The 12,157-nt window shown below is 44.7% G+C and overlaps 1 protein-coding gene across 1 annotated transcript in view; it reads right to left on the reverse strand.

Annotated features, from left to right (window-relative positions):
- LOC104166235 (E3 ubiquitin-protein ligase LNX-like) overlaps positions 1-4,060 on the reverse strand; it is a 69,074-nt gene extending 65,014 nt beyond the window's left edge. The window contains 1 exon segment of the mRNA XM_009706098.1: positions 3,675-4,060. Coding sequence (XP_009704400.1) covers positions 3,675-4,060 — 386 coding nt within the window.
- Positions 4,061-12,157: the final 8,097 nt, after the last annotated feature.

Here is a 12,157-nt window from a genome sequence, read left to right on the forward strand (position 1 = left end):
GGGGGAAATGCCCCCTGTGGAGTTTTGAAGCAGGCAATATCAGAAGACCACACCTTTTTAAAGTAAACCGCTGCAAAAGATCACAGCCAACGGCTGGCTGTTTGCATCTCAGTCTGAATTCCTCAAATCCAGTCAGATGTATTTGTGCAAACATAAATCATGTAACAATCCAAGGACATGTCTCTTCTTGGGTTTTTTTTGAGTTTTTTTTGAAGGATGCAAGAGCAAACATTTTAAATAAGGATGGACTATTCCATGGTAACTGATGTTTAAAAAAAAATCAAGTTCTGTCATCTATTACAAAGCGTAAAACAGCAGACTCACCTTGTGCCATCAGTGACCTTGTCTCTGATCAAGGCAAACTTTCATTTTCTCTCTGATAATCAGGATGGGTTTGAGCCTGAATCATGCAAGAAATGCAAGGACTGCTGACGGCCCTGGTGACTCTAGCAGAGTCTACTTTAATTTATTCACTGAGAACACAGATCACGTTCGGTCGAGGTTTCAGATGGGCTCTGAGCCATTCTTGCTGAAGGCACCGGATTGTTTATGATTATTATTTTATTTTTTTTATTAGCAAAGTCGCACGCTTTCTCTCCCCTCTATTGATTTACTGGAGTTAAAGAGAACCGCATCAGTTCAGGCTGCTCAATCTGTGTCTGGGCATGCCAGAGCACAATGTCCTTCTCCTCTCCTGCCATGAGTTGGAGATGGCATGGCAAGAGAGGTTTCTGCATTTCTGAGAATTAAATTAGGCAGAGGCATAAGATACCTTTAGCAATAATTAATTAATGCTGTGCTTAAAAAAAAAATAAAGATACTGCACGGTCTCTGCAAGTACAAGGTTGCAGAAGTCCCCCTTTAGAGGTCATTCAGAAAGTTCCCTCCCAATTCTTCCCTCGGGTGGGAATGCCAGCGAAGCCGCATCATCCACCCCCTAAAAAGCTGAATCTCACAGCAGCAAAGGTTCCTGATGATTTCCTACTCCCCTGCCTCTGCCCTTTGGCCTTAAGGTAACTCAGCCCTCCAAACCATCCTGAAGAAAGAAAATCATGTCATGAGTGGCAAAGAAGAAGCCACCCAGCCTATGTAGCACTCCCTCCTACTGCACCACCCCAGAGGCTTTAGGGTTTGATGGGAAGGGAGACCACTGCTCCGTCTCTCCAGTCCCCTGCTCCCTAGCTGTGCAAAGCTGGGACTTGGTGAGGGGAGCCTGACGCAGGGAAGGAGGGACAGCAAGAGGCTGTGGGAACATGTTACTAAACCAATTCTTCTTCTCCCTGGTTGGGCTCAGGCCAACTGAGCCAGAGGCATAGGATCTTGAAGATCCTGAGGGGAAAATCCAGGCCATGGACATTCAAGAATAAGCACTGGAATAAAACTTGTCAGGCTTTTACAAGACCAAATCATGGTTTACAACACTGCAATTCTGCAAGATATGTATGTGAAGGGTATCTTTACTACTGCTACCTCAACGAGGAGAAATCAAGACACTGGAGTGACTTGCACATGTCCATGTAGGAGCGTCAACACTAGAAATCAGGAATTGTGCTAGTTGTGTGGCTTCTGTGTAAAAAGTAATACTCCAATTTGCTTATTTATTGCATGGGGGTTTTTTTTCCTGCTAGTTTTATGGCCACAGTATCATCATCTCCAAAAAAATGAAGGCAAGAAGGAGAACCTAAAGTACGTTAAAGTCAGCTATATGTATAGCAAAGGGAAAGGGTATTTGCACTAGGGGCTCCAGAGTTTGTGGTTGGAACCTGTAGAGAAACATAATCTCAGTGACAGTAGCTCACAGCAGACTGTCAGTCCCTTTACCTGCATAACTATTGAAATTAGTATTTGAGGCCTGTCAGAAAAGTCCTGACCAAAGGCAGAAAACTATAAGTAACTTTGCTAATTTTCCCCCTTAGCAGCAGAAAGCTAACCTTGCAGAGCACCGATGGCCTGGGCTGGAGGCTGCTGCCACCACCACTTATGCCATGAGCCGGCAGCACCCTCAACAGGGAAAGCCAGGTCCAGAACTGGGTAGGACCAAAGGCACCCAAATCCACAAACACTAAGCCTCTAGCATGTGAAAAGTGGGCTCTTGACCTTTGCAAGGGGCCAAGAAATCCTTTGCGAATGGTCTTTTTTTCAGTTTTAGTGATGCAAAATGGTCACATTTTTTGGTTGGTTAAACCACCATAACTTCAGTGAGTATCTTCAGTGAATAAATTCTTCATGAGAATCCAGGTGCTCCAGGAAATGAGGTCTCCAGTTCAAATGGGGACATGTTTGAATGGCAGGCTGCAAAGCCTCTTCCAGTTATGGGCTTCAAGACTGTGAAGCCTGCAGACATGTGAACAAACCTCCGTGCTCCGGCTCACCAGCCTGCTTACCAGGGATGCTCTGACCCTCAGCATTACCATGTGTGTGTGTGTGCAGGAATGTGTCCCCAGCAGCAGTCTGGAGCCCTGTGCTGGTTGCCCAGGGCTTCCTCTGCAATGCACAGACAGAAGCACATACCTAGGAACACGACTCACACCAGCAAACCACAGGGAAAGTCATTTCACTGGACATCAAGTTGCACCAGGGGAGGACTGGATGTTAGGAAGAATTTCTTCACCAAAAGGGTTGTCAAGCACTGGAACAGGCTGCCCAGGGAAGTGGTGGAGTCACCATCCCCGGAGGCATTTAAAAGACGTGTATGTGTGGTGCTTAGGGACATGGTTTAGAGGTGGACTTGGCCGTCCTAGGTTTATGGTTGGACTCGATCTTAGAAGTCCTTTCCAACCTAAACAATTCTATGATTCTATCAGACACAGGCAACAAAAAGGGACATCTCTTAGACCCCCACCTCTCCTCAAATCCAAGGTGCTGTTACCTGGACTATGCCACAGTGTTTGTCTGCCATCAGAAATCACAGCCCTGAATGTATCTCTTTACTCTTCTGCCTTCCTTCCAAAAGGCAGAAGACACAAGACAAAAGCAGCAGCACGTGCTTTTACCCCGCAAAACAGAGGACCATTCATCACAACTTCTCTCCTTGCAGAGGAACCAAACTGCTCCCTGGAGAGGTCTCTCCAGGAGGCAGGAGAGAGGGTGTCCTGCCCACCGGGAGAGGTGAGCCCAGAGCGGGGGTCCAGCCGGGGAGCTCTTCCACACCGCATCGCCCTGCAAGCCCTATGGTGCAGGGCCCTGGGTAAGTGCTCACCTGGAATAAAGGAGCCCTCTGCTCCAAAGACCAATACCAAACCAGAATATTTTCTGCTCTACTTCTCATATAGGTCATTTGCGATTCAGAAAAGGATTGAAGAAAGGGCAATTATAAAACCCTTAATGTACAACTGAAATATTTATGATAGCTCAGCTTCCCAAAACTCACAGATCTCTTCGGATGACTAAATACACACTTCCATTATGCAGCTAACCACAAGGTATCCACCCAGAACTGCTAACAATAGCATGAAGTACCTTGAATGCATTTGATTCTAAAAAAAGAGTGAGAGATCGTCATATACATGGACTAAGTTCAGCTCCAAATTAACGATATGGTAAGTGTTCACTGGGAGTGAAGTCAATAAATCTTTCTTTACATTGACTGTCTTTTTTAATCAGCATCAACTGAAGATATTTTTTCCTCTCCATAAGAAAAAGAGTGCAAAAAAGGTCTATCAACAACAACTTACTGGGTTTGGAAATGCTGTTCGAGGTGACCGCGTTGCACGACCTCTGAGCAGTGTTCTGTGAAAGGGCAGCTAACCATTAGCTTGTCCAGGAGGTTATTCACGAGTATGCTGGACTTCCTGCACGTCTGGAGAATCACAAGCTTGCGGTCCATGGGGCAGAAGTCTTTTTCCACGAGGAAATTCGTAAGGCAGGCTGTGCAGAAGGTGTGACCACAGAGCGTGTCTAACGGCTGAAGCAAAGGTTGCAGGCAAATTTGGCATATCAGATCATCATCTACTTCTTCAGTGTAGCTGTACAAGTGGTTTTCTTCCAGCAAATGTGCTTGGCCGCAGGTGACACAGAGTGGCGGGGAGCTATCCTCCATCTCTTCTTCTTTCTGGTTCATAATCAGAATTGATGCAATTCAGAAGAGGGCAGACGGGAATACCCAAACTGTTTTCTATTCACGAGAGCTGCAGCAAGGCTGGCGTCCCATCAGATCTGTGGGGAAGAAAGCCGAAGGGTTATGTTCTGGATTTTTTTCTCTCCCTGTACTTACAAAATGTATCTGGCTACAAAGCACCCTAGCAGGTATTAGGGGAGGATTGGAATTTTGGGGTGGGAGTGTGAAGCAAAGAAGGGGGCAGAAAAAAAAAAAGAGAGTTAACTCCAGGGACTTCTTTTCTCTTGAATTTAGCTCAATTTACACAATTACTGTCATTGTAAACGAAGCTTTCAAAATAGGGAGAAATACTACAGGCATTTAATGGTTGAAAACCTTAAATTAGCATATAATTGCAGTTCCAGTCAGCTGATTTTGTGGTCACATTACTTCTGCTGGACAAGCAGCATCATGTGTAGGCAAACACTGCAAGACTGTGTGCAGAAATGTAATTAAGAATAAAGGTTACTGCCCGAGCCATCTGCTCAGCACGGAAAGGGAAAGCAGCAACTTCACCTAACACAGATGAGCATACAGACGCTGTACACGCAGCCAGAGAGGACAATTCAGGTCATGAGGATTTAGAGCTTGGGACCCTCTAGACCATCCTCGTCCCACAGCAGCAATGGGCCTGGGACTCTGCATTCAAAGCCTGTCTGCTTGTCCCACCGTGGCACTGCTCTGGAGGCCTCAAGTCAAGCAGTTATAACCATCTGCACCAGCATAACCTGTTCCAAACTTCATTTTACTTCCCAAAGTGCCAAATACCTCATGCGCTGAAGTGAAGTCCACTACACGATGCCGAGTACTGTATCACTCCAAATTAGGCCTATTCCCTTCATGGTCTGTATTACAGAAACCCAGTACGTCCCTAACTACAGACCCAGTTAGCTCTGGGCAGAGCACCTGCTTGCTGGTATTTTAAAGATGTAAACTGTGGGTGGCAACAAAACTGAAGAGTAATTTGTAGTTTTTACTTGATGAACCCCGACTGCTCATTGGAGCGCTTATGTCTCATTACATCTATGCTTATTTTGATATTCCGTTTTGAAAATAAACATGAAGATATAAAATACACAATGGCCTAATTACTACTCTTGCTTGAAAATGTAAATTTTATTCGCTGCTCTGCCGTAACGCTGTACCCTTGCTTCCAGCTTGACTTAATTTGCTGAGACAATGTGTCAGCCTCAGACACCCGTGTTTGAGGGCAAATGAGGGAAAGAAGAAAAAAAAATCTGACTATGACAGAGCACATTTTCATTTAAAAGAAAACCTTATTTTTATGCAAAGCTCATGGGCTCTAAACCTGAGAAATTAAACTTTAACATGACAGGGTTTTTCTGACATAAAGGTAAAATGATAGCCCCACTAACTCTAACCAGATGTTTAAATGTTAAACATTCACCTTAATGCTCTGTTAGATCCTATTCTTACATAGCAATTATGCTAAGTGGCTGTATAATAATATTTTTTGCTTGCAAGACTAATTCCTGCACAAGCTCTGTCTCCTGATTAGCAGTAGCTTCATTTGAATTAAAATCATCACCTATTAGAATTCTTCAAATATTTAAAATACTCTGTACTGTGGCAAATGTGTCCTTTTGTAAAAATATTCACTAGAGCTTTATGAACGGCTCTTTGTGAAGAAACAAACGTCTTTCTATAGTGCAGAAAGCAGCTATACCTGCTATCTTAATGCAGGAATTAAAAACTATTATTTGGTTCTACTAAGGTGACACACAGCAAAATGAAACAAGAGAAGAGATGATCATGAGGCTGAGGTGGGAACTCTTTGGGCACCACAAGTGACCTCTGGTAGGTGGCTCTTAGCCGGCTTCTCGATGAAGCGGGGTGGTCGTGAGCTGGTGTTTGATCTACCAGCAGCTGTGCTTCGCAGAGCGAGAAGAGCATTCAGCTGATCTCCACATCTCTCGTTCATGGAGGGAGCCCATGAGAAGTCAACAGGGATGCTTGCAAAATGGCAATACGCAGCTTGGGAATTTGTGGGATTGTAGCTTTAAAAACAGCCATTAAATGAATTAGAAACCAATAAAGCATGACAAAAATAGCATTGCTTTATGAACTTTGCTCTTACATTTTTGAAATGCCTTGCACCCAGGGCAACCAGGGGAGCGGGCAGTATCATGCTGTTTCTCCACTCTCCTGCCACCTCCTCTTGTACCAGCACACACAGGTAGACCCACGTGGATGCTCTCCCCATGCGCCATGCACCAGAATACAGCTAACTCTAACATTTTGTTGCCTCGTGGATGTTCCCGAAGACAGAAGCTCTTGCTTCCTGCTGGCAAGAGACGCAACACGCAGCTCCCATCAGTGACCCTGTTGAAAGCTGGACCCAAAGCCCTGCTCGGAGGCAGGAGCGGCCCGCAGGAACAGGATTATGGGCATCCCAATGGCCCCCTCCCAGCCTCGTGCCCTAACCCTGACAGTACCGCTCCTCCGCTCCCGCACGTACAGCGCATCAACTCCTCCGATACAAATTAGGTATGAGTGGAAATGGTGCTACAGCTCTGAAGTGACTACATTTCCACAATGATGATAGAGAAAGAGAGGCATCGCTGCTCCGAGACCATGCTTCGCTGCAGCAAAAATGATGAGAGATGCCCAAGCGGATGCAAAGCCAGACCATCCTGGCCCCATTACAGATATTCTTTATGAACCTGACATGCTAATAATGCATTGCCAGTGAAATACTGTAGGTGTGGGGAGTTGTACCTGAATTTTACAATGTTTACATAAATTACAATTACTTGCTACAGCACAGGGAAACAAAACCATCCATGTTAATTAGTAACAGGCATTGAATTTTTAGGAGGACTTAATTCAAGTCCTATGGGCTCTATTATTTAGAAAATTTAGACTAGACAATAACATAAATTCCGGGGGAGGCGGGGGGATCTATCAGTCTCTTCTGGCTAATCTGGTCTGCGTTCACCCACGATGAACGTTCTTAAATTGCTGGACATGTCAAGCAATGCAATGTCCATCGTCTGTCTTTGGGAGGCGATTATACCACCAGAGGAGTTAGCATGGAGGGAGTGCGATGGAGTTGTCGCACAGATTTGGTCAGAGGCAGAAGTTGCTTGCAATGTTTGCAGTCATTTGTATTTGTAACATTTATGTGCTGTCATAACAAGCTACATAATTTATTTCATGTCTATTTAAGAAGCTTAAAGCCTCAGTTCCTCTTGAACAATACAGAAGAGAGGGAAAGGGCGATTTAAAATTGACCTACTGATAACCTGTGCGTATTTCTACTGCTTCTATTAACTATGAATAATAAAACACACTTTGAGCAAGGAACCCTGTACAGGTAGACGGCAAACCACAGCTCAGCGATAAAAGGCAATTATTACCTGGCTGAATGTCTCTTCTTCAAGGCCTGTGCTTGGGGTAGGAGGAGAGGGAAAAAGAGGGGGCGGACTCCTACGCCCATTTGCAGTTGGTGTCAGCACAACTGGCAGCCTCAGCAGGGCGAGGGTGTCACCCTGGCAGTCTCACGCTGGCTTACAGTGAAAGCCGTATCGACAGGGAATGGCTGCAGCATGGATGATTGGCAGGAGGAGTTTTTAGAGGTAGTGGTGGTGCCATGCCCAAGAAGACAACACCAGCATTTGCCGCTTTGCTGCTGTGCAGGAAGTTTTCAACAGTTCAGGTCTCAGATTTAGCATAATGGTACAGCACCTAGCACAGCTTGGCTTAGATAAATAAAATTAAATACTAATTTGTAAGAATTTCACAGTGTTATGACACTGCAGTAAATCAAGCTCCAGTCCAAGGCAGAGACCTGAAGCACAGGAATATGGTGCAAATCATGAAGGAAGGACACTGTCATCCTGGATATCCATATTGCCAAGCTTTCAGCCACAAGCTGGAATGAGAATAGTCACATCAAGGCATGAAATAACCCCCAGGGCTGTGATCACAGTGAAAGCAAGTATCACGGTAACACATTTTTTGAAAAAGTTACTCAACAGACTGCACTGATTTGAAGGATTTTGCATCTTCCAGGTCTTCACTGCTTAGGAATCTGCAGTCACCAGAAGCATTTAAGAGAGGAACAAAACAAACCCAGATGAAAATTTGGGCAGTAAACATGGAGAGTAGGTAGCAAGAATGCCTTTCATCTCCTTGCACAGCCAAGCCCGTAGTTGTCCCATCCCAATGAAGCATTTAACCAACCTTAAGCTTAAATCCTGACTTACCATCACAGTTACACTGGCAGCAGTGTAGGAAGAGGAGGGTTTGCCGAGCGGAGCGGCAAAGCTCCACCGCCTCCGCCCAGCCACACCGTCAAATATTAACCCAGCAGTTCAGGAGGCTGCACTTGGAAGTAGCGGGGCACAAAATGGCAGAAGCTTCAGGCAGCAAAAAATGAGTGACCAAGGCTGAAAGAGAAAGAATTAAGTGATGAAAGATAGGGAGGATGCGGCTAACACAGGAAGAAAAAAATAGATGCCTAAAGGCCAGAGAAACAGTGACGCAGAGCCTGGAAGGGCAGCAACTGTTTTAAATCCCAAAGGGTGAAAGACAAGCCAGTGAACGGGCACCACTGGAAAACAGAGGACTGAGACAGATGAGCTGCAGAACAGGTAGAGGAATTTGGGTCCAGTAGCTCTGAATTAGCATGGCTTGGGGATAACAAAATCTTCAGTTGAGGGAAAAAAAATGGCCAGCATGTGAAGGGAAAACCGATTCTGAACAGTACAGTAAGATAGCCAAATATTTGTTGGTTTTGGTTTTCGTTTGGTTTGGTTTTCTTTCTGTGTTTAAGTAACACTTTTTAATTAATGCTCCTGTTTTATTTTTGGACTCTAAGCATGTGCATAACAAATCCTGTATCTGCTGATTAAAAGGGGATGCCCTTTCATGCCCTGTTTCTCCGCCGCAGAACCCCATAGGAGGTAGAGGTACAACCGACAGAGCGGTCGTGCTCTTCTGAGCTGGACTGCGGTAACAAAGTCGTGCTGCGTTCTTCCCCCAGTCCCTGCATGGGCTGTTATCTCCTACGAATGTGCATCTCTCAATGAGTCACAGCCATCCTTTTCTGGGGTTCAGCATGGCACTATATGGCCAAAGGGGCCGGTCTGCAGGCATGTAAGGAAACTGCTCTGCAATAGCAGCATTGCCAGCTGCCAAGTAAAGTTAGTTAGAAACTTGTTATTCCAGAGGTGCTTTTACCTGGCCTTCCATTCACCACAACAGCTGCAAGCATGCTGCAACAAACATCTGCCTTTCTTGAAATTCTTGCTTGATAATGTTAAAAAATACCCACAGAAAATTTCTGGGAGACTTGACACCTTTCACGGTCACAGAACGAACTCTTTAATGCAGCCTCAGCCCAGCTGTCAGCGGCCAGGCGTGGGCAGGTCAGGAGAGGTGGGCATTGTCCCCATCTAGTGGCTCACCCACGCTGGGGACAAGAGTGGGTCACAGCCAGGAGGGAGTGGAGGTAGGTCCTCCGTCACCCTCAAGCAAAAGGGCAAAACCCTCAGGTTATGCAGGGTTATCTGTGACGATACTCAGGAGAGCACAGCCCTCACTACTCCTGTGAGACTCCAGGTTACAAGATCATTCCGCCTATTTCACGTTCAGGGTTTTATAATGAGGCATCAGGTTGAATGCTTACACAAAACTATTTGACTTTAGTTAGAGAAATTTTAACGCTGTTTTCACTTATTATTGTTCATCAAACCTTCTTACCTGGTAACAGGCCTCCCAGCTTTCCCGTTACTGTGCTTTGTACCACTAACTGCTTCTCTCAACTGAAGTTTTTTATAGATTACACTGACTTTACTGTTCAAGGTAGTCCTTATTTTGGAGGCCATTGAGCAGTCTTTGTTTCAGAATACTAGACAACAGTTGTGGAAAACATTATAGAGTGATCCATACTCCAATAATACGTATTATACAGTATTTTACATCCAAAAAGACAGTGATTCACATTCCAAAGGTGTGGCTAAACAATATCATACAATAATTTGCACCAACCCTGGCACAGATGCACTAAAGGCCACAAGGATTAGTCAGTCTGCTGAGATGTGAAACTTTGTTCAAAGGAAGGTTATAAAACACTAAGGTGCCCAAAACCTTATCATCACGCCTTAGGACCAGCATTTCTCCTACATATATCTTTCTCTCTTTTTCCCCTCTCCCCTTATTTTTAAATCTGTTCTACCTATAGAAAAGTCACTACACTTTCCTTCTGTCCAAGGTGTAATCAGTAGCAGACCACCTCTAATGGAGATTTGTTATGGGCAGCAGTAAGATGCATACCTTTAGGTAAAAAGTTAGCAGCTGGAGAAGAGTTGGGCATCCCAGAGATATCAATTTAGCAGATAAGAATTCAGCTTGGCTTTTAAGAATATAGGAAAGACTATTAGAACTGGCTCTTCGAGGAGAATAATTGTATCTAAAAGTTCAGCACATCAGTACGGAATGTTTCTGAGACAACAAACAGGAGCTCCAGAACCTCTCCTCTGCCTGGCCCCAGCTTTAAGTCAGCTGGCTTTTCAAAGTTATTATTAGTCAAAAAGTCCTTCTCAGAGCTTATAACAATCAAAGCAGTTTGCAGAGCCTTTAGTGATGAAAGGCATTTCCAACTGAATAGAAAAATCCAACAGTACAGTAGGTGACTAACCCCAACTTTTTAAGTTGTAGCTCAAGCTGTGAAACCTAACAGAAATGTCATACTGTGCCTGCATGCACAGTAACTTCAAAAACCAGAACCAGATTGTTTCAAAAAACAAAAAAAAGGTTTTCTCTGTGGCTCATTCTGGAATTTACTGAATAAACCAATGTTGGAAAAAGTTTTTTGTTGCAGAATTATGTATCTGAAACATCTGTTAGGAATGTATGGAAATATATTCTGCTTTTTTGTCTGCCTCTCGCACGCCCACGCAAACCTGAATTGCTCTTTCTGACGATTTCATGGATACAAAACTTTACTCAGCACGTTAAAATGAAAAAAATCAGCCCAGAAGTAATTTGAGAACATTAGAAACAGCTGGACAAGATTTGAGCGAAGACGAGATCTGAGTAAGACAGCACGTACCCGCAGGTTAGCCTACCCACACTACAGGGAACATGTCCTGTGAATGAACTCACCTTAGCAGAAGGTAGTATTTCTGAGAACACTTGTTGCTGGCATGCCTCTAGCTGTCAAATACTATGTTGGTTGAGGTAATAATTTCCGTTTCTTGCTGTTTTCAAAGTTCAGTAAACCCAGACTTGGACCGACAGCTTATGCCAGAACTACAACCTCACACTCCCAGTACAAAGACGAGTTGTAGCAAAATGGACAGGCTGTGGGTAACTGCTTCCCAAAGGCACACGGTCTACCTGCCGAAAGGAAGTCAATCATGTGGCCGAAGCAAGGCTATGTCAGCAATTATGATTGACTCCTAAAGGGCTTCCTAAACACATGCTCATCCTAATTGACATAATAAATGCCATCGGCATGTCACATACTAAATTAGAAAATGGCATGGCTAGTTATGTAACAAAAGGTGCGTTACCGCTCTGATTTGGCTGATTGCTCCGACTGACTTTGGCAAGACCGGCAACCTCACAAATACCACAAGCTTGCTTTCAGCCATTTGACTATTTGTGTGGCTGGACAACTACATGCCCCAGCTGCCTTTCAAGATGCTGGTAGTTAGGAATAGGTACAACAGTCCCTGAAAACTGCATGAGGGAGTACATCCCCTGTCCATGCTCCAGGTGTGTGTGATGTGTCTCTGCGATGGGGAACGCATATCTGCCCGTCTTCCTCCTGTGTTTCAGAGCAAAGAAACGCGGGCCTGCAGACCACTATGGAGCTATGAGGTGCTCCAGCCAGGTGCTCCTCAATCCAGACAGCCCAGCCCCCAGGCTTCTATGGACCCACACTGGGTACACCAGTGAGACATTACACAAAAACCCTGCTGCTACAGAGCAAAGTGCAGAACTTGGACTAAAATGCATTTGCTTTAAAATAAATAATGCTCTGCACCTTCAGCATGAATTTGGTTCCTGATATTAACTCCAAGACACTGT

This window comes from Cariama cristata, unplaced genomic scaffold (genome assembly GCF_000690535.1).
Source record: "Cariama cristata isolate BGI_N322 unplaced genomic scaffold, ASM69053v1 scaffold12088, whole genome shotgun sequence".
NCBI classification, from domain to species: domain Eukaryota; kingdom Metazoa; phylum Chordata; class Aves; order Cariamiformes; family Cariamidae; genus Cariama; species Cariama cristata.